The sequence below is a fragment of the Oryctolagus cuniculus genome, chromosome 18 (genome assembly GCF_964237555.1).
Source record: "Oryctolagus cuniculus chromosome 18, mOryCun1.1, whole genome shotgun sequence".
In the NCBI taxonomy this organism is placed as follows: domain Eukaryota; kingdom Metazoa; phylum Chordata; class Mammalia; order Lagomorpha; family Leporidae; genus Oryctolagus; species Oryctolagus cuniculus.
In genome coordinates, this window is record NC_091449.1 from 41530109 (window position 1) to 41555539 (window position 25431).

At 46.8% G+C, this 25431-nt stretch overlaps 1 protein-coding gene across 2 annotated transcripts in view; it reads right to left on the bottom strand.

Moving 5' to 3' along the window:
- Nucleotides 1–25121, bottom strand: part of CSNK2A2 (casein kinase 2 alpha 2) — a 39511-nt gene extending 14390 nt beyond the window's left edge. The window contains exons 1-5 of one of the 2 annotated variants that reach the window (XM_051846823.2): nt 24872–25121; nt 24006–24117; nt 12347–12448; nt 8980–9030; nt 1449–1508 (exon numbers count right to left, since the gene is read on the bottom strand). In XM_051846823.2, the coding sequence (XP_051702783.1) occupies nt 1449–1508; nt 8980–9030; nt 12347–12448; nt 24006–24117; nt 24872–24975 (429 nt within the window). In that variant the 5' untranslated portion in view covers nt 24976–25121. The remainder of the gene's footprint in view (nt 1–1448; nt 1509–8979; nt 9031–12346; nt 12449–24005; nt 24118–24871) is intronic. The other variant, XM_051846824.2, reaches the window with a different exon arrangement.
- Nucleotides 25122–25431: the final 310 nt, after the last annotated feature.

Here is a 25431-nt window from a genome sequence, read left to right on the forward strand (position 1 = left end):
CTCCAAGCAGGGAGATTAGACACGGAGCAGCTGCACGGCCAGCTTGTGAAGAGCTGCGCCACTGTGATGTCTTTGCCTGATCCAAGGGTGAATGTTAAGGTTATAGAACTGCTACCTTTGGCGCTACCTGACTTGAAAACAACAAAGTGTGAGATGCGGGGTGCACTCTCCTGGGGAAAGCTCCTGGGCTTCTCCGGGATGCACCTCCAGGAAGGGAGCTGCCTCACTGTTCAGTGCTGCAAACCTCATCCACCCGAGGCTTCAAATCCAGTTTGGAGAGGACAGGGGAAAAGGCAGGTCCTAAGTCAAGCTCCGCCTATTCTGCTCCTCTGTTCTTACTGACAAAGACCTCAGACTTAGTGTGAACACTTCTCTAATGACGAGTGGTTAGAAGCGCTCCTAAGAACGAGATTCATTTCTTAGAGGTGCTGTTCAAATTCCCATTCCTCAAAGCCCAGCCCTGACAGCCTGATAACTTCAGTATCTTAGTCCGAGATCCACAATTGCAAAACAGTGTGCAATATCATATACTAATACCTACATTTCTGAGCGGAATCCACAGCTCGCGGCAGGCTCTTAGTCATCCATGATCCTAAAAAGCTAGAACTTACTGGTCTGTTCTACTTTATAAACCTTTTTCGAATTCTTCATCTAGGCATTTACCTGGACAGACTAAAAAGATCACTCCTCTATCAATCAGTACTATCTTCAGTGCCATAGCGCCTGAAATTAGGAACTCTCCTAGAAGGTCTACTAGCCAGGGGTGGCAGGAGGGAAGAGTGACCGTCTCACACAGGAGAAAACCAGCGGCACATGCTGCCATCCTACACCTCACTGTTACCTTCACCATCAACAAGTGGAGTTTATTTCTTCACTCTTAAGACGGGGTGGCCACGGGACTTGCTTTGCCAATAAGGTACTGGCAAACAAGACACGAGAGAGGGTTGAGCTCTGTACCTCTCTTGTTGCTAGGAAGCCCAGGAGCATCCTGGGAGGCAGCCTGGAGATTCATCTCCCAGATGATGAAACCTCAGCTATCCCAGCTGCCCCAGACATGTGAACAAGGCCACCCTAGACCACCCTGTCCCAGTCAGGTCAACAGTTTACTTACCCAACTATGAAAAACAATGAATTATTTAAATAATTACGTCTGGGATGATCTGTTATACAGAGAAAACTACTAGTAAGCCTGAGAAAATCCAAAGGCTAGCAGGGCTAAGGGGTCCCAGTCTGTGGTGTACCGTCCCTGTGACCCCCCACTCAGCCACCTTCCCCAGTCCCACTGCAAAGTGTCTACATGAAGAAGACACAACAGAACCCTCAAGAGGCTAAAGACACCTAAGTTCTCTGGGTATCAAGAAACACTCTGCGGCAGTACTATTTGTGCCCTCAAAAACTCCTCCCTGAGTAAACAAGTCTGAAAAATTCAGTTCATAAATACCACTTACTTTAAGTAGTTCATACATATAAAACCGGATATCAAAGTCTGTGAGGATCTGGTAGAGTTGCTGAAACAGATTTCAGAAAACAGAAAGTTAATTTAGTCTTATTGCATTCTATCATCCCAAGTGTTGGTCATTCGCTGTAAAATTACTTAGTGCTTACGTTACTAAGAAATCTCATGACTTTTTACCATCTAACCTGGAATAAATGGGTACAAAGATTACAAATGAGGATGCAGTATTTCAATCTTCAGGAAGAGAGAAAAAAACCAAGCCTACATGGACCTTTTCTATTTAATGCTCTGCATGAACATGTATACAAAATTACTTTATTGTGAGTCTGAGCTATCCAACTGTCCCCATATTTTTTTAAGATTTATTTCACTGGGGCTGGTACTGTGGTGTAGAAAGTTCAGCCTCTGCCTGCAGTGCTGGCATCCATATGGGCACCAGTTCAAGTACCAGCTACTCCACTTCTGATCTGCTCCCTGCTAATGGCCCAGGAAAGCAGTGGAAGATGGCCCAAGTGTACCAAGTGTTTGGGCTCCTGCCACTTACATGGGAGACCTGGAAAAAGCTCTGGGCTCCTGGCTTTGGTCTGGCCTAGCCCTGGCTGTTGTGGCCATCTGGGGAGTGAACCAGCAGATGGAAGATCTCTGCCTTTCAAATAAATAAATAAATAAATAAATAAATACTTTTAAAAATTCATTTATTTATTCATTACAGAGAGATTGACAGACAGACACACTTTTCATCTGCTGCTTTATTCCTCAAATTCCAAGAACTCAATCTGGGTTTCCCATGCGGGTGGCAGGAACTCATGCAGTACTTGGGTTATCATCTACTGCCTCCCAAGCTCATTAGCAGGAATATGGATTGAACAGGACTAGCTTGGACTTGAATTAATGCTCCGATATGGGGTGTAGGCATCCCAAGCGATGGCTTAACCCAATGTATTGCAGTACCCACCGTCCTGACACTCATACCACATGTAAACAAATTAGCTCTACTGTGGCACCAGTGTATTTTGAAGATCTGAGTGTATAGTTAAACTCTGAAGAACTTCCATCTCATGATAAATTCACAGTAAGGCAGGTTGTTGGCGGGGGGGGGGGGGGGGGGGGGGATGAGGTGCCAATGAGGTACATCTGGAAATGGTAAGAGACTTTCCAAAAACCTGTGTGTTCCCCAAATTAAATTCCAGGCTAGAAAAAAGGTAACATTCCGTTAAGACCAACTGTGGCTTGAAAGCTAATCAAAAAGGAGTGATGGGACAAACATTTGGCGTTTAGACAGCTACGACACTGCTTGGGGGGGGGGGGGGGTCAGCATTGCGGCACGGTGCTTAAGCCACTGCCTGAGACAACGGCATCCCATATGGGTGCTGGTTTGGGGATCGGCTGCTCCACTTCCTATTCAGCTCTCTGGTTTTGGCCTGGGAAAGGCAGAAGGTGGCCCAAGTGCTTGGGCTCCTGCACCCACATGGGAGACCCGGAAGAAGCTCTGGGCTCCTGGCTTTGGCCTGGCCTACCCCTGGCTGTTGTGGCCATTTGGGGAATGAACCAGCAGAGTGAGATCTGTCTCTCCTCTTATAACTCTGCCTTTCAAATAAATAAAAAATAAATGACATTAAAAAAATGCATCACTAACCCGTGTCAGAAATTATACTATTATCTTTGATAGTCAGTCAATTGCAAGTAAATCCCTTCACTCATTAAGCAAGCACTGCTTTCCATAAAATCAAACATCTCTTGTTCCTCTCCTCGAGGAAAGACCAAGCAGAGTTGGCAATGTCTCCAAGAAGCACAAAAGGGAGAAAAGAAAACTACACCTTCATAGTCTCAAAACTACAAACACGATAGAGAAGCAACAAATTAAAACGCAGCCTCACAAATACGTGTGGAGGAACAGGCAGCGGGGATGCAAGGAGACAAAGGGCACTTGCCAGCAGGTACTGCTTTATCTTTTGGATCCGTGCAAATACATCACCTGTGCAAAAAGGGCTTTTTTTTTTTTTTTTTTTAAATAAAAGCATCCTATTTTCTGAGAACCATTTAACATTTTCTAAGAACATCAGGACTTAGCTTCTTCTTCAAATTTCTCTCTCTCTTTTTTTTGACAGGTAGAGTTAGACAGTGAGAGAGAGAGAGAGAGAGAGAGAGAGAGTGAAAGGTCTTCCTTCTGTTGGTTCACTCCCCAAATGGCTGCCATGGCCAGTGTGTTGCACCAATCTGAAGCCAGGAGCCAGGTGCTTCTCCTGGTCTCCCATGCAAGTGCAGGGCCCAAGCACTTGGGCCATCCTCCACTGCACTCCCGGGCCACAGCAGAGAGCTGGACTGGAAGAGAAGCAACTGGGACAGAACCAGCGCCCCAACCAGGACTAGAACCCAGGGTGCCAGCGCCACAGGCGGAGGATTAGCCTAGTGAGCCGCGGCGCTGGCCAAAGTTTCTCTTTCTAGGTAAGAATACTCCTCCCTCCCAGCTTACTAAAAACCTGATTTCATCAGCTTCAGACAGCTGCTAGCTCAGGGCATGGCAGGCCGGCACACCAGTGGGGTCTGGAAGCTGCTCCACACTAGGGGCCAATGCTAGCTGGGGCTGAACTGCATTCTGGGAGAACAGCATAGATAAGCCTCCATTGGCAACCACACAATTAAGGAGATCAGGTGCAGAACTGTGTTTCACTGAACTTCAAGTCAACAAACAGCCCACAAAAGATGAAAGATCGAATTTTTGACCCTCAGAGGGCTGGAACAGTTTATCTCCAGAAAACCAATAGGGGCTATTTTATTTGAACTTTTATCTATGGAATGCTTTCCTGTCTTATCATGTGGTATCAACACCAATCATGTGTGCAACAGCATAAGGCATAAAAACAAATGTCCTTGGATTGCCAACGTACTATTTCAAGCTATTCCACCAGTGTCAATTGTACTTAACACAAAAGACACAGCTGTATAACACTGTTTAGGCCTAGTTCCACTGCAAAGTTGTTCACCTTCACATCTCAGGAGCTCTGGGTACGAGACAACCAGACTACACCCTAACATTCAGTCATCTGGGCCTAACATGTAGAACTTTCCTGGGATAACAGTTGGGATCTTTCAACTTTTGTAGCTCTGTTCACCGTGGTCCTCACCACAGTTGTGTCTATCATCTCCAGGCTCTGTCTGACACCTTCATTCTTCCCTCTGCAGTCTCCATGCCCCCATCTGGAATACCCTCCTCCTCTTCCTCAACTCAAAGTCAAACCCAATCCATCCCGCCCGGACCCCTTTCTATAGAGCTGACAGTAGTCTTTCTTTTCTCTGAACCCCCAGGCCATTTGCTCTTCATCTGGGGTGTTCACAGGACACGGAAGACACCAGTGTCCCTAGCGTTAACATTTCTCACTCAGGTATTGGCAATGCTGCGAAGTACTCCGTTGAAAACAAGGGGCTCCTTCAATTGACTTAGGTGCTGAAGTCTTGTGGCCACGTACAACGCCAAGGGTCCCCAGGTCCCCACTTTTTCCACACTGAACTCTCCAACCACATTCTAAGTCCTTGTGCAGAGAACAGCATATGCTTTGCCTACTCCACACCCCTAGGGCACCTCTCTGCCTCACACACTTGCATCATGTTCACCGGTCAATGGAACAAAATAGAAACTGTCTTCCAAGACAACACAACACAAGCCCAGGACAAATCAGAAACAGAGGGGCCGCACTGCGGCACGGTGGGTTAAACTGCCACCTGTGACATCAGCATCCCACAATGGAGCACCGTTCAAGCACTAGCTATTCTGCTTTTGATCCAGCTCCCTGCTACTGTGCCTGGGAAGTAGTTGAAAATGGCTCAACCACTTGGGCCCCTGCTACCCATGTGGGAGAATCAGATGGAATTCTAGACTCCTGGCTTCGCCTGGCCCAGGCCTGATCATCGCAACTATTTGAGGAGTGAACCAGTGGATGGAAGAGCTTGCTCACTCTCTACCATTCTGCCTTTCAAATAAATAAAATAAATAAAAAAAAAAAAATCAGAAAAATGGGGCCAGCACTGTGACACAGCCACTGCCTGCAGAGCTGGCATCCCATATGGGTGCTGGTTCAAGTCCCGGCTGCTCCACTTCAGATCCAGCTCTCTGCCGTGGCTTGGGAAAGCAGTAGAAGACAGCCCAAGTCCTTGGGCCCCTGCACTCGCGTGAGAAGAGCCGGAGGAAGCTCCTGGCTCCTGGCTTCGGATTGGCACAGCTCCAGCCGTTGTGACTAATTGGAGAGTGAACCAGCGGATGGAAGACCTCTCTCTCTGCCTCTTTCTCGCTCTGTGTAACTCTTTCAAATGGATAAATAAATCTTAAAAAAAAAAATCAGAAAAGAGAGACTTCAAAAGAACCAGTTTCCCTCCATTCTGCTTAACAAACCAACTGAAAAATGTTGGTGGGAAGTTAGCTTTGCTTACATGTTCATAAATTACATGACTTACCAGAAACATGAAAAACAAAACAAAGAAACCCAAGTCTATGCTTCCCGGAAGATTGCTCCTCTTCCAATCCAGCTCTCTGCTTATGGCCTGAGAAAGCAGTGAAGAATGCCCAAGTGCTTAGGCCCCTGCACCCACGTGGGAGCTCCTAATTTCAGATAAGCCTGGCTCTGGCCATTGTGGCCAGATTGAATGAGCTGACTTTAAAGAAGTTAGGGAGAAAAACAGTGAAAGTTGAAGGAAGAAAAATAATTAACTTAAGAGCAGAAACACAATGAACTGAAAACTCATAAAAACAGGAGCTGCGCAAACTCAAAAGCTGGTTCTTTGAAGGATTAAAAATGACCGCTAACAAGATGATTTAAACTGGAAAGATAAAGAAAAAAAAGGGAAACAAAGCAAAGGTTCAAGTAATTTAGGAAAGCAAGGGGCTGGTGCAGTGGTACAGTGGGTAAAGCTGTGGCCTGCAGTGCCGGCATCCCACATGGGCATTGGTTCAACTCCCTGCTAATGGCCTGGAAAAGAAGTGGAAGATGGCGCAAGTGCTTGGGCCCCTGCACCCACATGGGAGACAGCACTGAAGCTCCTGGCTTCTGCCTGACCCAATTCCAGCCATCTGGGTAGTGAACCAGTGTATGGAAGATCTTTCTCTACCTCTGCCTCTGTTTCTCGGAAACTCTTGGAAATAAAATAATCTTAAAAAAAAAAAAAAAAAAGATTTAAAAAAGCCTAACCACGTACTAGCATGACTAGCATGTAAATCATGAAGAGAATTCTATTAACAGCTTTGTGCCAATAAAATTCCAAGTGAATTACTCTAGAAATACTTATTATCCAAATAGACTCAAAAGAAGATAAAAACTTGCATAAACCCTTCTTAGTATGCTTTAAATTTATTGATCTATTTATTTGAGATAGAAAATTCTCATCTGTTAGTTCACTCTGCAATAGAGCCAAGAACTCAATCCACTGACTCAACAGACCAAAAAAACCTGAAAATTCCACCAACAGCAAAGTGGTCCTAAAGCAAGAGCTGCAAACTAAAACCAGAGAAAGCCTCAGGAACCGGTAAGCCTCAATGTTGCTGCGAGAGAACAGACCTGAAAACAGAGAAATTAAGTGAAAGTCACATCCACACCCCACAGCTCTCCTTAGCAGTCAGGTTCACTCCGGGGAGCAGCACCCTCAAACAGGAGACGGCATTCAAGAACCTCACCTTTTCAAACAACTGTAGCAGAGACAAACAACAAAAACACACACAAAGAAAGGAATTTGGAAGAAAAGTACAGAAAAGGAATGAAAGAGAAAAATATAATATTCTCAACAAGAAAATACAAGCTATTACATAAACCATGAAAGAACACGACACTATTTTTAAAAGCTCACAGGCCAAAATGGAGTTCTTAGATGTGAAGTCTAACATTCGAATGAGTTCTAGAAATTGAGAAAAAAGAAGAAAGGAGAGAAAATCAAAAAACCTTAAAAGTACTTTTCCAAAATGGAGGGACATGAGTTTTTAGATCAAAAAAGCCCAGCAAGGATCCAGAGCACAAGATGAAAGGGACCCACATGAGGGCGCATCGCTGTGAAATTTCACAAGACTGGAAATGAAGGGAAAACCTTTAAGGCTTTCAGAAAAAGAAAAAAAAAGGGGGGGGGGAATCACATAAAATGAATCTGTAGTGGCTTCAGGGGTAATACTGGAATAACCTCTTCAAAATTAAGGAAATTTTGAATTATAACCTAGAACTTTACACCGAAGCACATATGCAAATTGAGGGGATAAAATAAAGATGTTTTCAGATATGCAACCCTTATAAAACATGAATTTCCAAACCCTTTAAAGGAGCTACTAGAACATGCAAGCCTGCTTCAAAATATTTCCTTGAGGGTTAAGATTCCAAACAAATGATATGTACCCCAGGGAACTGGAAGTCCTGCTAACTGATCTCCAGCACGTAAAACAGGGCAGCTGTCTGTCAGTTAAAGTGACAAAATGCTGAAGTGGAAGTTTTCATGTGTGGCTACATAACTGGTGAATGGGGTACAGGCACGTGAAACCTGGGCACTCACATGATGACACTCCACCACCACCAGCTTTTGAACTTGTGCATTAGGAAAACATCTGGTCTCAATGAGGGCTGTCTAGTTCTCAGACATACACACACATTCCACCACGCACACCTGGATGTTGGCGATTCACACCATCAGCTGCAAAGCACTGTTACGCCACTGAATGAAGACACTTAGATCCCACTTTGTAACATTCACTAGTGATTCCAACTGTAAGAAGTCACATTAACAGGAAAATGGCACATTTAGGAAATGCTATCTGTACACAGACCTTGCTACTTACTGCTTAAGTCAAAGTAACTTTGTGCTCATTTATCACTAATTAACCTCAAGGCTAAGGATGCAGTGTTTATTTTACCCAAAAGCATCCCTCCTGATACAAGCATCTCTGAACCGATCTGGTTTTGTGCCCAGCTCCAATGCTTACAAAATCCTAACTCTTTCACTGATGGAGTTAAAAATCACTCAAGTGTCCTCTGAATGCCCCTAAAAATCACCATCGCTATTTTGTTTTCATATTAGTTTTCAAATTATGGCCTAAAAAGGAGTTTCTATCAGGTCTCTATGCCTACCCCCAACAACTGTCACAAGTTAAGTGTTCAGTATTCAAACAACTACTAAAACAAATTCATAAAACCTAGCTTAGTAATCCTACCTCTAAAGGAACACTTCAAAATTTAATATACATTCTAAGTATAAAATGTAAACCCAGAATAAGGAGCAAATCTTAACTAGTTTATCATTTGCTTTGTTCACGGTGTACATAATCACATATGTTCATTCTCTGACAGCTTCAATTCAAGGTATTGCTTCTTTTCCTAAGAATTCTGTATCAGTTTATCTCTTCCCACGAGCAATGTTATATTTATCACAAAAAGCAAAGTTAACATCTACTTTAAAGATACGGTGTCCAAAACAAGAGTATTACATACAGCATCAATGGCACTTAACAAAACCTCCTCACCTCCCAGTAATCCCACGTCAGAAGGAAAAGGTATACGCACCTTAAAATCTGTATTATTGATATATTCAAATACCAAAGCTGGTGTCTTTGACTGTAAGAAAGAATACCAATGCTTGTAAGTACTCAAATAATGAAAAATACAATTTGATTCTGTCACAATGGTCCACTTCCAAATCCCACTTAGATGAAAAAGGGGATTCACTCAGCAGGGACACATTCCCTGCTAACGTTTTTACTTTTACGTTTTACATTGTATGTGGAGAATTCACCTCAAAATCACTGGGAATGGTGGGAAGCAGGGAAATGGGCAGGGGTACACAGGAAACAAAGCTGGCAGCAGGCTGATCAACCCCTACCACTGGGTGGCGTGTGTGGGAGGTTCAATACATTATTCACTTAGTTTTGCAATGGTTGAAACTTTTCATGATAAAATTTTTTAAAAAGATACACATTCTGAACAGCCTATCACTGGCCTTGACCAACCTGTTAATGGTTATCTGAAGAGTTACACTCTGCAGTGTTCGTCTGACAACTCTAAGAGGAGTGACACATTTCATCTTTGTGTCACAAAACAAGCATCTGACAGAATTATCATAGGTCATAGGTCTTGGGAATCTATTGTAAGTCTTCAGGATCCAGAATGAAAATGTTTATTACATTATCACCAAACTACATTGTGAAATTACTCCACTAAAGAGTGTCTCCCTTACAAGCAGACATGTTCCCCCAAAACCATATATAATCAAGTACTTTTAAAGCACTACGATCTTTAGCAGGAGTTTTAGTTTAGTAGGAGCAGAATGTTGAATCTCTGTATTATCAAGTTCAGGTGGGTACTTGCGATGCCTGCATCCCATGTTTAAGTGTTCCAGCTCTACTCCCAACTCCAACTTCCTGCTAATGTGCACCCTGGGAGGCTTCAAGTGATGGCTCAAGTACTTGGGTCCCTGCCACCCACACACATGGGAACCTGCACTGAGTCTCCTGGGCCTTTAAGGAGTGTACCAGCAGATGTCTGTGTTGTGTCTGCCCCTCTGCCTCTCAAATAAAATATAAAATACAATAATGCTAACTGTCAGTGATAAGCTTTCAAAATCTGAAGAAAAGCAAAAAAAAAAAAAAAAAAAAAAAAACAATTTGGAAATCTTCATTGCTGACAACTTTTGCTAAGGCACTAGAAGTTTCCTACGAAATAGGCCACATGCAGGCTTGCAGATCTTTGTGAGGACAACGAGAGCCCCAGCAGTAGCCATGATCAAATAAATCTGTCTTTTGTGGGCCCTAACTATAAGGGTTTCTTCAAGACCAGTACATCTCTCTAGACTACAGACTACATCTGATACTCTAAAAGCCAAGGGGTGATGGTTCCCTGTTGATTTTATTCATTGCAATTTACTTGTCTTATGTGTCATGGAAAATACATAAAGTAACAAACTACAAAAACAGTACAGCATCACTAAGTTCTGTTAAATTAAAAAAAAAAGCAAAACAAAGATGCTCTTGGTATACTACATATTCATATTTTAACATGGTATTTTTTTTTTTAATGGTACAGCCTCTTTTTCAATTGCGGCCATTTTCAAACATTAGGCAGTCCAAGGCTAGTAATTCCAAAGTCAGTCCAAGCTAATTAGGATGTGACACACTTTTAGTATTTACTGGATACAATCTGCTGCATAAGCATCTCTTCAGGGTCTCCTCCTTCTTCAGTCCAACAATTATGATCTGGAAAATAAGCTGGGTGTCTCTCTAAGGTCCAGGTGTTAATGTCTTGATCCCGAGCTTTATGTTAACAAATTCAGGATAGCTTAACTGAACCATGGTATCTGATCGCAGGGCCTCACAGAATGATTAGACTGGGTTAGGCTGTGAGGGCAGAGGCCCTATGAGGGACCCCTGCAGCTAGAGACCCATGGATGTGAAGAGCATTATCCTGTGTCTGCTTCCTGTCTGGCCGTGTGATTCTTCCTCCACAAGCACTCTGCTATCCATCAACTCACCAGACACCAGACCAATGGGACATAAGCCAAAAACAAAACAAAACAAAACAAAACAAAAAACCCAAACAAAACACTTGCTTCCCTCATCCTGGGCAAACCGCCTAACCCTGCAGCCATCAGCTCTTCCAGCTCTACAGTGCTGGTACCATCCCCTCTGCACTGCTGTCAAGACGAAATGATGTGTAGTTAAACCCTAGGAACAGTGCCTGCAATGGCAGGTGCGCCATAGCCACTTCAGAAAGTTAATGGAAAATGGACATTATCAAAAAATTATGCATAAATTTAAAAACTTTTATACCAAAATAAACTTAGCTTTTTATTTCATTATCCACTAAATCTTTGAATTACCCCCTATGAGGATGTCTTTAGTAGACAGAAGCAAAGATCTAACTATGATGGGAGGAGCACAGGAAAATACATGAGGTAGAGCACAGGCTAGGAAGTGAAGTGGAGGGTCCTGCAACCTTAGCTAGTCAAAAATACTGAAGCTTAAGTTATCCACAGGGAGTAAAAACAAAATTAAATGGCACATTTAAAATGGCTAAAATGTAAGTAAAACAGTATTTTTGTTCTATCTACACCTACAATTGAGAGCGCTAATGGTGGATGCATGAAAAACAGCAAGACTTCTTCCTTGGGGCTGGCGCTGTGGCGTAGTGGGTAAAGCCGCTGCCTGCAGTGCCAGCATCCCATATGGGTTCTGGTTTGAGTCCCAGCTGCTCCACTTCTGATCCAGCTCTCTGCTATGGCCTGGGAAAGCAGTAGAAGATGACCCAAGTGCTTGGGCCCCTGCACCCACATGGGAGATCCAGAAGAAGCTTCTGGCTCCTGGCTTTGGATTGGCGCAACTCTGGCCGTTGCGGGCAACTGGGGAGTGAACCAGTGGATGGAAGACCTCCCTCTCTTCTCTGCCTCTCCTTCTCTGTGTAACTCTTTCAAGTAAAATAAATAAATCTTAAAAAAAAAAAAAAAAGACTTCTTTCTCAGAGGGCAATGGGGCTGTCACTTGCTTAACTCTACATCAGATGCCTACATTCAAGTTTCAAATGTCAGGCTTCCCTGAGTGAGCTAAAACAATACAAATCAGTAATAGCAAGCTTTCAAAACTGAAACACAGGGCTTCAAAGGAGATAAAAATCTGTGGGCTAAAAATAATGAGGTAAAAGGCATGGGACGGGGGCTTTTCAATACACTTTTAGGTTCTATCAGAGTGGTGAGGACCATCTGATCATTGGGTCACCATGATTTTCTTTCTGGTTTTCAAAACCATTCAGTTGTAAAGACAAACGTCATCACCCCACCAAGTGTCCCTATTTGAGAAGTTAAACACACCCCCCTCCCTCTCCATGCCCACACCTGGGTTCCCTAGTGAACCCCCCCACCCCCCCTCAACCACCAAGCACCTACCACAGGGTCCTTTACAGTGTCAATCAACTTAATGATATTTGTTCCACCACGAAGGTTCTCCAGAATCTTAACCTCTCGTTTTATCTTCTTTTTCTTCACTGGCTTAAATACACAAGAGTTATCAGAAGTGAGATTCCCTTTGAAGGAAATACATGCAGTAAAACTTTAAAACAATGTTAGCTAATCAAATACTGTATGGTATCTTGTACACTCTGCTGTATTAGAGGGCATGCCTACATTGGAAGAGAAAAGATGGAGATACAATGGGCTTGTCCTTAAGAACCTTCACCACCAAGTGAAGTCACTGACAGACTCACACAGCTCACATGTCAAGACCTTTCAGTAGTTACATTTAGAGCACTTGAAAAACTGGAACACCCATGCCACACTTTACAAAAATAAAATGCTTCCTTACCAGATAACTGCCAAATGGAAAATGTTACAGATCTGAACAGCTGTCTATCATGCACTCACCAATGGAAAAACTGAAACAAAATGGTAGACACCTGCTCTGCCAATGAGTTACTGTAATTCGGTCTTCTAGGAGTGAAGACCAGGTCACTGACATCAAGTTACAAACTTGTTTCCCAGCTGCTGGCTCCCATTTCCTGTCACCACTCCCATTTCCTTCACATCTACAATCTGGAACCAGCAGGGCCAGCAACATTCCCCAACGATCTCATCCCTAAAGAGACAGATGCTGGTCAGCAAAGGAGAAAGCCGATCTGTCTGGTACAGCAGTGATTGAAAACCGCTATTTGTGAACCCATCAATGTGCTGGGTAGAAAAAGTAAAGAGCTTAGTCAGAAATACAGCACGCCCATTACCTCTTGCTTAAACAGGGTGAAGAATTCAGAGGATAAAAGTAGTTCTGAAAAATAAGCATATCACAAGGGAGTACGCCTTATAAGGCACTTAGTAACAGGGACTGGAAGACATTACGTACTCAGTAAATGTTCGCATTAATATTTTCACATTTCTAGTTAGTACTAAGTCATATTCAATCCTCACAGCATCCTCTGCAGTAGATTCAGCAACGCTGAGCTATTCGCCAAGGCCACACAGCTCACGTAGGGACAGGAGTCAAATCTGGGCCTTCTAACGCTGTATGCCATACACGGTCACCTTCGTGCCTGGTTCCCAAGTATGGCTAAAGGGAGAAACAGAACTAAGAAAAAGGAGTGCCCCACGAGCCCCAGGCCGAGAGGCGCCAATGGGTTCTGTGAAACAATCAAGCATGATTTTAACCAGGGAAACCCTCCTCTTCTGTTGGTCACTAAGATACACACAACAGCGCACAGGAGAAGACCGACACACGGAGCACCTGCATCACCTGCGCAACGGCAAGACCGAGTTCTACAAATCAGCTGCCGCAGTGAGGCCCCTGAGGTCAGTCCGTCAGGGCTCCTGTGCAGACCTGGCTGCTGCACATCTTCCTCACCTCCATGCAGGAAGCTCACCCCTCAGTCTATGTTCAGTAGGAAGCTCAGTACTTGGGGAAAATGAAGTGCTATGCAAGCTGATCAAAAAGACTACAAAGCCTGCGGATTTCAAAACTGTCCGTTTCACGAAACAAACCAAACAACTGTTTCAGATTAAAAAGACATAACAGAGGCTGGCGCTGTGGCAGAGCCACCGCCTGCAGTGCTGGCATCCCATATGGGCACTGGTTCAAATCCCGGCTGCTCCACTTCTGATCCAGCTGCCTGGGAAAGCAGTGGAAGACAGCCCAATTCCTCGGGCCCCTGCACCAGCGTGGGAGACCTGGAATAATCTCCTGGCATCAGATCAGCCCAGCTCTGCCTGTTGTGACCATTTGGGGAGAGAATCAGTGGATGGAAGATTCTCTCTCTCTCTGCCTCTCTGTAATTCTTTCAAATAAATAAATAAATAAATCTTAAAAAAAAAAAAAAAAAAAAAAAAAGAGCCAGCGCCGTTGCTCACTAGGCTAATCCTCCGCCTGCGGCGCCGGCACTCCCAATTGCTCCTCTTCCTGTCCAGCTCTCTGCTGTGGCCCGGGAAGGCAGTGGAGGATGGCCCAAGTGCTTGGGCCCTGGAACCGCATGGGAGACCAGGAGGTAGCACCTGGCTCCTGGCTTCAGATCGGCACAGCGTGCCAGCGGCCATAGCAGCCATTTGGGGAGGTGAACCATCGGAAGACCTTTCTCTGTCCAAAAAAAAAAAGACATGACAACTGAACAATCTGTGGTTTTCTTTTGCTAGAAAGGACATTATGGGATAGGTGCTCAGTACAGCATACAAGAGGCTGCTTTGGGATGCATGCCTACACTCCAAATCAGAGTGCTTGGGTTGAGTCCTGGTTTCACTCCCGATTCCAGCTTCCTGTTAATGTGTACCCTAGGAGGCAGCTGGTGATATGACTCAAGTACCTGGGTCCCTGCCACCAACGAGGGAGACTCAGACTGATTTACCAGCTCTTGGCTTCAGACTGGCCTAGCCTCAGTGGCTCTCAACATTTGGGGAGTGAACTAGGGGATGGAAGATTGGACTGTATGTCCATCTGTCACCCTGCCTTTTAAACAAGTCTTTAAAAAATTTTGGGGGTTAGGAGCCGGCACTGCGGCACAGTGGGTCAAAGCCCTGACCTGAAGCACCAGCATCCCATATGGGAACTGATTCTAGACCTGGCTGCTCCTCTTCCAATCCAGCTCTCTGCTATGGCCTGGGAAAGCAGTAGAAGATGGCCCAAGTCCTTGGGCCCCTGCACCCATGTAGGAGACCCGGAGGAAGCTCCTGGCCCCTGGCTTCGTATCGGCGCAGCTCCAGCCACTGCGACCATCTGGGGAGTGAACCAGCTTATGGAAGACCTCTCTGCCTCTACCTCTCTAACTCTTTCAAATAAATAAAATAAATCTTTAAAAAAAAATTGGGTGGGGGGGGCTGAAATTGTGGCATAATGGGTTAAGCACCTGTCTGCAACGGAGGCATCCCATATGGGTGCAGGTTCAAGTCCCATCTATTCTACTTCCTTTTTAATTTATTTGACAGGTAGAGTTATGGACGGTGAGAGAGACAGAGTGAAAGGTCTTCCTTCCGTTGGTTCACTCCCCAAATGGCCGCTACGGCCGGCACTGCACCGATCCGAAGCCAGGAGGCAGGTGCTTCCTCCTGGTCTCCCATGCGGGTGCAGGGGCCCAAGCACCTGGGGCATCGTCTACTGCCCTCTCGGGCCACAGCAGAGAGCTGGACTGGAAGAGGAGCAACTGGGACTAGAACCGGTGCCCACATGGGATGCCAGGCTGCAGGCAGAGGATTAACCAAATGAGCCATGGCACCAGCCCCATATTCTACTTCCAATCCATCTCCCTGCCAATATACCTGTGAAGGCAAAAGATGTGCCAAATGCTTGGGCCTCCACCCACACACACACACACACAGGAGACCCAGATGAAGCTCCTGGCTTCGTTCAGCCTGGTTCAGCCCTGGCCATCGTGGCCATCTGGGGTGTGAACCAGTGGATGGGAAATCTCTCTCCCTCTCTCTGTAGCTGCCTTTCAAATAAATAAATCTTTGAAAATTTTTTTCTAATTTTTAAAACAAGCATAAAGATAACTGCTAAATACAGATGAAGACTGTAGATTAATTAAAATAATTGTATCAATGTTAATTTTTGCTATTTGATCAAGGCAGTATATGGTCATATAAGAAACTGTCCTTGTTTTTAGGAAATACACACTACTTAGGGATGACTGTAACTTACCTTCAAGTACTTTAGAATATGCACAAACCTATATATGTATACAGATATGTACATACATGTAAATGTATGGGACATACTCACATGGAAAAGAGAAGGCTAAAGTGAATGCTAACATTTGAGGAATCTGGGTACAAGACATATGGGAACTCCTGCAACTTTAAGTCTAAAACTACATCAGGAAGAAAAATACAAGCTGGCTACCTTGTGTATCAATGCTAACAGTATATTATTCAATGCTTTCACAGCAAGCAAAGTCTGTGGAGCTGTCACTCACTACTAGAAAGCAGCTTCAGATCTGTGGGAGTAGTAACAGAGAGGGGAGGAAGAACCCAGCCAGAGCCTGCACACAACCCCAAACCTCTCCTGCACCCAACAGTCACACCAGCTTCTTCCTGGGGGTGGGAGCCGTTTAAGCAGCTGCCCCAGATAAAGCCCTGCATTGCTCTCTTATTCAGCAACAGGTCGAGCAGGCACACTGTTCCCAGGCAACCCAGTTAGGAGGAAGCTATCTTTTGATCTGTCTGAAGGTAACTTGTACAGCAAACGAAGCAGATGTGACTGCCCAACTGGTAGCAATCTAACAACTTCCCAAACCAGAGACTGGCACCAGCAGGACAACTTGAAGTGGCACAATGGAGTCCCGCAGCAGCTGCAGTCCTCACGTGGATGAAAGACCAACAGATCGCAAAAAAGCAAAGACCTGCAGCCCAGGGCATTCTCCTCCAGGCATCAAGAGCCAGGCTGCAGGGGCCAGCGCGGTGGCACAGTGGGTTAAAGCCCTGACCTGCAGTGCTGGAATCCCATATGGGTTCTGGTTTGACTCCCGGCTGCTTCACTTCTGATCCAGCTCCCTGCTAATGGCCTGGGAAACCAGTGGAAGATGGCCCAGGTCCTTGGGCCCCTGCACCCACGTGAGACCTGGAAGAAGCTCCTGGCTCCTACTTCAGATCAACCCAGCCCTGGCCATTACGGCCATTTGGGGAGCGAGCCAGCAGATGGAAGACACCTCTCTCTTTCTCTCTCTCTCTGTAAGTCTTTCAAATAAACAAAATAAATCTTAAAAAAAAAAAAAAAAGGTAAAGCAAAAAAGGAATCTGGCTGCAGGCAGCTCCCTTTAGCCTTAGTTTATTTCTCTGAACCTGACAGGTGTTCCAGAAGTTTAAACACAATTAATTCCAAGGCAAGGCAAGTACCTTCTACTTCTACAAATGGAATAGGAGAGAAATTTAGGATTTATGAGAGAACTGTTGGAATCCTAAGGAAAATAAATGAGGAGTTTTATAGCAGTAAGGATGCTCTGCCTGGAGTCTGTACCCACTCCCCACCAGGTGCACAAACGGCGAAAGCACACGCATCCTCAAGATAATCCTGTGTTTCACCTCGCAGTTCAGAAAGTCTGCCACGCAGTGCTCATTTATTCTGATTCATGGGCTACCTGTCTGATGTTTAAACTGGCTAAACTATTTTCCAAAACAAAAAAGAACTCAAAGTACCTACAGAAAAGTGGCAAAAAGTTAAAGAAAGGACATTTAAAGTGTAGACTTCCTAACCTACAATGAACAATCGCCATAATTGTTGGCAAGAGTGTAGAAGTGTCGAGGAAGAAAGCTCAGCCTGGACAGATCTTTCATCTCGACAGTATCTCTAACACCCACTGCACCTGGGCTTCAACAGTTTATTTCTTCACAACCCCGTTTCTTCTAATCTTTCAAGTCTTGCCATTCCAATTATACTATTAGTTCCTGGAGAGAAGCTATTTATTCTCAGGATTAAAAACTTTTTAATATATAAAAGGGCAAGGTATAAAATAAAACTGACAATGAGATACCACCTCATACACATTAGAATGGCTACTTTACACTTACAAATGGTTAATTTTGGGGGCCAGTGCTGTGGTGTAGGTTAAGCCTCCACCTGTCGTACTAGCATCCCATATGGGTGCCAGTCCGAGTCCTGGCTGCTCCACTTCCTATCCAGCTCCCTGCTGATGGCCTGGGAAAGCAGTAGTACTTGGGCCCCTGTACCTGGAAGAAGCTCCTGGCTTTGGATCAGCCCAGCTCCGGCCATTGCAGCCATTTGGGGAGTGAACCAGCAGATGGAAATTTCTGTCTCTCCCTCTTTCTGTCTATCTCTGGCTTGCAAATACATTTTTTAAAAATGGTAAATTTTATATTGTATGCACCTACAATAAAAAAAAAGGGAAAAAACAGGCATATAGTGAGCTTTGAATCCCACCAAGAGAATGTTACAACTCTTTCTGCTGTTGGTTCTGCCTCTAAATTTGTTTACTTGGTCTAACCATAACATTGTTAGTACAATATATTGCTCCTAGTGCAAGTCACTGTCTGTCTGTCTGTCTATCTATCGATCGATCGACCCAGTTTCCTGCCGGTGGCCTAGGAAAAGCACTGGGAAGATGACCCAAGTGCTTGGGCTCCTGCAGCCATGTGGAAGATCCACATGAACCAGATGACGGAGGATCTCCCTCTCTCCCTTAACTCTTTCAAACAAACAAACAAACAAACAAAAAAAAAAAAAAAAAAAGAGGGGGAGGTCCAAAGCATGTAACTGAAGAGCTCGATGCAGAACCCAAGTGCGCCCTCCACGCACAGCCTAAGGTGCGCCCTCGGCTGTGAGGCGGCAGACACTGCTGATAGTCTACAGATGACCTGCAGCCCTGCCCCACACATGGAAATGAATATTCCATATCAAGAGATTCTTTGCACACATAGCTTACTCTCTAGTAACTCTAACATAAAAAATGTAAAGAATATTAACCCCAAAATCTAGTAAGTGGTCTTGATGAGACTTGGAAAAATCGTATGGATTAAAAAAATAAAAACACTGCCTACTGAGGCTTCAAGCCCAAGAGAGTAAAGTAGCATTTCACGTATGCCGTGGACACAAATCACGGAGAACCCAGGCCCGGGTCCCTGGAGCTCTCTGGTGTTGACTCACCCCACATTCAACTAGCAATGGGGCAACTGTAAAAATCATTTGAAACAAATGAATTTCCTTGCACTTCTCGTGAGTGTTCTTCAGTCTCTGCACAGCCCAGCACATCACGGACCCAGCAACGTGCTATACCTAGCGCTTGCACCCCTCAGTCAAGTGACCCTGAATAAATAACATACATTACATCTTTTCTCTGGGTCCTGGTGTATCTGTAAAAAGGGCTTGGATTTTAAAGGTTTCTAAGCTCCTATGTCCTGTGACACAGGTTAGCCACACTCTCCATCTGTGACCCCGCAAACGTAATACTAGAAACAGCACTGAGAGTTCTCACACAATTCTGAACAATTACTGTTAATGTTAGTAATACTTTAATAATATTGGGGGCCGGTGCTGTGGCCTACTGGGTAAAGCAGCTGCCTGCAGTGCCGGCATCCCACCGTTTCGAGTCCAGGCTGTTCCACTTCCGATCCAGCTCTCTGCTATGGCCTGGGAAAGCAGTAAAAGATGGCCCAAGTACTGCCCCCGCGTGGGAGACCCGGAAGAAGTTCCTGGCTCCTGGCTTTGGAGCAACCCAGCTCTGGCTGTTGGGGCCATTTGGGGAGTGAACCAGTTGATGGAAGACACCTCTCTCTGCCTTTCCAGTAAATAAATAAATCTTAAAAAAAAAAAAACAAACAAACATTGTTTTAACCACTATGAGACATTTGTGAAAGCTAGAATTCACCAAAACTGTAGATCAGTATCACTGATGTGTAGCTTCAGAAGCTGTCTTGGTACACATGCCTGAATGGAGGGTATAAAACCTACCACCACAGAAAGTAGAAATAAAAGAGAAAGCACTCTATCATCATGAAACAAACACCAGTTTGATACAACATAAAGATCACCAGTTCACTATGAAGGTATGAATAAGGATCCATAATCAACATTACTCCTTTAACACTACTTCCTGCCAACACAAAATGCTAAGAACATCTATAGGGGCCAGCACTGTGGCATAGCAGGTAAACCCACTGCTTAGAATGCCAGCATCCCTTATGGGCACTGGTTTGAGACCTGGCTGCTCTACCTCCAATCCAGCTCCCTGCTAATGTGCTTGCCTGGGAAAGCAGCGGAGAATGGCCCAAGTGCTTGGGCCCCTGAACCCATGTAGTAGACCTGCAGGGAGCTCCTGGCTTCACCTGGCCCCACATGGGCTGTTCCAACCATTTGGAGTGAACCAGCAGATGGAAGATATCTCTCTCTCTAATTTTGTCATTCAAATATATAAAACTTAAAAAAAATAAAAAACACCAAAACAAGACTATCAATAGGAAGCCTTGATATTGTAGCAGTGGCTCTAAAAGCTGTAAAAATTTTTTTAAAGATTTATTTATTTATTTGAAAGTCAAAGTTAGAGAGAGGTCTTCCACCCACTGGTTCACTCCCCAGTTGGCCACAACAGCCAGAACTGTGCTGATCTGAAGCCAGGAGCTTCTTCCTGGTCTCCCATGTGCGTGTAGGAGCTGGACTTGGGCCATCCTCTACTGCTTTCCCAGGCCATAGCAGAGCGCGGGATTGGAAGTGCAGCAGCCAGGATACAAACCAGTGCCCATATGGGATACGGGCTCTGCAGGGAGCGGCTTTTACCCACTACGCCACAGCGCTGGCCCCTACATTTATTTTTATTTATTTATTTATTTGACAGAGTTAGTGAGAGAGAGAGACAGAGACAAGGATCTTCCTTCCATTGGTTCACTCCCCAAATGGCCACTATGGCCAGCGCGATACGCCAATCCGAAGCCAGGAGCCAGGTGCTCCCTCCTGGTCTCCCATGCGGGTGCAGGGCCCAAGCACTTGGGCCATCCTCCACTGCCTTCCCGGGCCACAGCAGAGAGCTGGACTGGAAGAGGAGCAACCGGGAATAGAACCCAGCACCCATATGGGATGCCGGCGCCAAGTGAGCCACGGCACTAGGCCCCCTACATTTATTTTTAAAAACAGTGTTGCTCTCAGCTTCTGCATAGGAAATAGCAGTTTAATTTGAAAGACGCCAAGGACTCAAGAAGCTGCAGTCCACACTCCCGTGCAGGGTGCACAAATTCTACAAGTTGTCACAAACGGCCAAAGGCTTTTTATTTCTGTGTGTATCTTTCTCACTTTTTTAAAAAAGGCACTGAATGGGGCTGGCGCTGTGGCATAGCGGGTTAACGCCCTGGCCTGAGGTGCCGGTTGGAGACCCAGCTGCTCCACTTCTGATCCAGCTCTCTGCTATGGTCTGGGAAAGCAGTAGAAGATGGCCCAAGTCCTTGGGTCCCTGCACCCGCATGGGGGACCACAGGGAAGTTCCTGGCTCCTGGCTTCAGATCGGCGCAGCTCCGGCCATTGCAGCCATCTAGGGAGTGAACCATTAGACGGAAGACCTCTCTCTCCCGGTGTAACTCTGACTTTCAAATAAATAAATAAAATCTTTAAAAAATAAAAAAGGAACTGAAGAACAGTTTTTTTCCGAAACCAAAAGATGAAATTTCTGACACTGAAGGAGCTTTCTGTTCTGCTATATAAACCTCTACCATTTCCCCCCTTTTCTCCTCAAAACAATTTCTGTAAAAAAAAAAAGTATAAGCTCCATAGTGACTGAACAACTCTTGAGACTTCAGTCTCAGAACTTTACTTGATAGAGGCATTTTGCACACCAGTTTTTAAATTCCTAAAACGTAATGGCCCCAATACATTCTGATCATTGAAATAATTGGAAATGTACCCATGACAATGTATGTCATTAATGAATGACATAAAACTCCTCCACAGTCACTCCCCTTGCAGCCTCTATCAGCTATAGGGAAGAACTGACGACACTTGTAACTGACAGCAGAGAGAGGGAAGACTCCTCCTCCCCAAGGGGGACCCCCTGCATCTCGGTCACGTGTGCACATTAACACTTAGCTCCTGCCTGCAACTGCAACGTATGCAGTAGCATACACGACAGGGAAGCCTTTTCTCCATTCCTCTAAACACAGCAGCTATTTCCTATGAGCAAACAGCACAGCGGTAGGCATCAGTCCTAACTTCAACTCTGAGTAACGGAGCGCAACTCTGGATAAAGACCTTACTCTTTAAAAAAACAGTACTTTTAATCCACTTTCCCAACAATACAATTAGTGGTTTCTTATCCCATCCTTTAGACAGGAACAACATCTGGACAGAAACGCTGCAGGGCTTTGGAAAGCATACAGAAGGAGTGTAGTGTTCAGCCCTGGAAGCAAGGTGGTTCACGCCGCACCGTGAAAAGAAGCAACAAGAAACGCTTCATCAACTGGACACCAGAGGGGCCTGCGGAGCTCATTCCAGAACACTGGAACTTACTCTGGGCGCAACATGAAGATCCCGCAATCCAGCGCCGAAGAAAGCTGAGAGGGAAAAGCAGGGAGCAGCAGTGCTGGTGGTGAGCTGGCTGAGTTTCTTTGTGCCTGGGCCTCTCCTTTGTAAAAACCACCTGTGGCAGTCTTCATATTGAGTTCCCTAAAACATCCCAGCACGCTTCAGAGAACAGGAAAAACTCTCTAGTCACCAGGAAGTGCTGTGCAAGGATGACCCAGGAGCAACGCGATGCTCTCCTGGACAGACAGGCATTCACACACACACCTGAACGCTGCGCCGTTCAAAGAGGACACAGGAAATGGCACTTACTCTAACAATGCTGCTGTTGCACCAAAGTTTAGACATTTTTCTGGAACTGCCTCAGAGTCAGCACTCATTCTTCCAGACAGACAGCTGGGGAATACGGCTATTTCTAATTCCAACTTCAGCTCTGCTTCAAGTCAAAGCAGCCTGCAGTAAAGCATTTTGCTTATGTACACAGAGGAATTACATGGCCTCCCCAGGTGACTGCCTTGAAGGAACACCATTTCTTCACATATTTATGCTTGTTGGGGTGGGGGGAGGCCCTGGGACTTCACTGGTGGCTCATATTCAGGGGAGGGGGCGCCAGTCTGCAAATCCCTAACACCCGTCCCTCACTTCATGTGCCCAGCGTCTGACGGCACAGCGGCCTCTGCCGCTTTCTCTCTACCAGAATCCTGCTCCTCCATCACCGGCTAGGACAGCACTGAGCGAGGCTGCTGGGCACGGTTCTGAGAGGCGGCTCCCAGAAAGCCTGAGCCCGGCCTGAGAGGACAGGGCCTCCCCGCACAGCCTGACATGCACAGGCAGCTTCTGAGCCCCACAGCCCCCGCCACAGACCCTCTCCAAACACACGTTCAGGGATCTGGCGATAATGAAGACCCATGACAGCTTCTAAGAACAACTTTGCAGGACACCCAGTAAAACATTATTAAAGCCACACAGTTACCTGAAGCCAACTCTTCAGGCTCATTACGTCTTCACTCAAGAGATAACAGAAGGCCTATCATCAAACTTAAGATTGCGAAAGCAGACATCAGACAGTTTTGTTCCAACAGCTTGAGTGATTAAAAGTGCCTTCTAACTCCAGTTTTACTAGCTGATAAGCAGCTCCAGGGCTCCCAGCACTCCCTGCGCCCCTCAGCTGTCCCACCTGAAACTTCACTGTCAGAGGAGAAACAAGTGGTTATCACCCCGAGGAGTTTCCTTCCCCTTGGCTCCAATTTTCTCCAACTTTCTTTGTGGACTAACAAACACAGCGCTCAAAGAGCCCTCGGATCCATGGAATCTCCATGAAAAGGCTTTTCTTCCCTCTGAATATTTATTTATTTTGTAACAAATGGGGCCCTTTTGGGATTTTTGCTTTGGGAACCTCTAATTTACATTTTAGAACAAGGGTGTTCCTGATCCGTTCTGCTTAGATTTAAGGCCGGTCTGCGTGTTTTCTTAAGTCCAAGGAAAACGGGGTGGGATCCGGGCGTCCTGGACAGAAGAGACATAACGCAAGAGCCGGCACAGCTCGTTCTAGAAACGAGGCTCGGGTAACTCACGTCCTTTTGGCCTGTGGGGGAAAAAGTTACAAACCACTTATAGGAGACTCACCTTCAGAATTTTTACAACCACTCTCTCATTGTTGGTGATGTTAATGGCCTCAAATACTTCGCTATACTTTCCCCGACCAAGTTTTCGAACCAGCTGGTAATCATCTTGATTACTGTGAGAGGCAAAAGACACACATAAATGCTGGGCCTTGGGGTCCGCCGAGCCTATGCCCACGATACGCCCCGGCCGGCCACTTCCACGAACCAAGCGCTTGGAAGTGTCTATAATCCATGCTGCAACTCAGTCCCTATATGAAAGCTACAACACACACCAGGCTCCTGCTGCTCTGCAGGGCTCCCAACCTAACTGGTCCCTTGTAACTTGGGGGTAGACGCTCTGAGTCCATCATCCATCTCGCAGACCCTGGGAGCACTCCGCCCTGCCCGCGGTTCCACAGCACCTGCCCCCTATTTCACACCCCGAAGGTAGCCAGCGCCAGCTCTGAGAATCTGCACATCTTTCGAAAAAATCCCCCCCACCCCGCCTCGTGTCAGAAAACTAAAAAAGCAGCGCATTTTCATAGAAGACAGCTGTTGACTCCCCACCCCGAGAGAAACCCCCAGCCTGAGGGGCGGCTGCTGCCTCCCTTCCGCGCTAGGCCCTGGTCCCCCCCCCCCCCCGCCGGAGGGAAGGGGCAAGAGGGGTGCACAAAGCTGGGGGCGGGGGAGGAACGGCCGCGGGTGAGGGAAGAGGAAGAGGAGGACATGTGCGAGGTGGGGGCCTCTGCCGCCCAGCCCAGCCCTGCCCCGGCGAGCGGCCTGCGGGAGGCAGATCGCGGGGGCCGAGTGCGGTTTGCGCCGGGGGGCGGCCCGGCGGGGGTGGGGGTGAGAGGCCCCGGCGGGGGGCGGCGGCGGCGGCGGCTTTACCCCCAGCTCGGGACGTGAGCCTCGTAGTCCCAGTAATCGCGGCTCCTCAGGCTGTTCACTTCGGCGTAGACCCGGGCCCTGCTGCCCGCGGCCGGGCCGGGCATGGCGGGCGGGACCGGGGGGCGCCGCGGGGCGCAGAGGGCGGCGGCGGCGGCGCGGCGGGGGGCGCGGGGCGGCGGGCGAAGGAGGCGGCGGGCCGCGGGGCGCCGGAGGAGGAGGAGGAGCGCGGCGGCGGGCGGCCGCGCCAGGCCGGGCCCGCGGGGGCGGGCGGGCTGGGGGCGCGGGGGGCGCCGGCCGAGCCGGCCCGGCCCTGGAGCAGCCGGCGGGGCGGCGGGGCGGGCGGCGCTCGCGCTCCGCGGCGGCCTCCGCTCGGCTCGCGGCCCCCAGGCGGCGGCGGCGGCTGCGGCGACGGCGGCGGCGACGGCACCGGCAGCGGCAGCCACCGGCCGGGAAAGGGGCAGCGGCGAAGAAGGAGGAGGAGGAGGAGGAGGCGGAGGAAACCCGGAAAAGGGGCCGCGCTCACTAGGAGCGGCCGCCGCCCAGCCCGGGGCCGCCCAGGC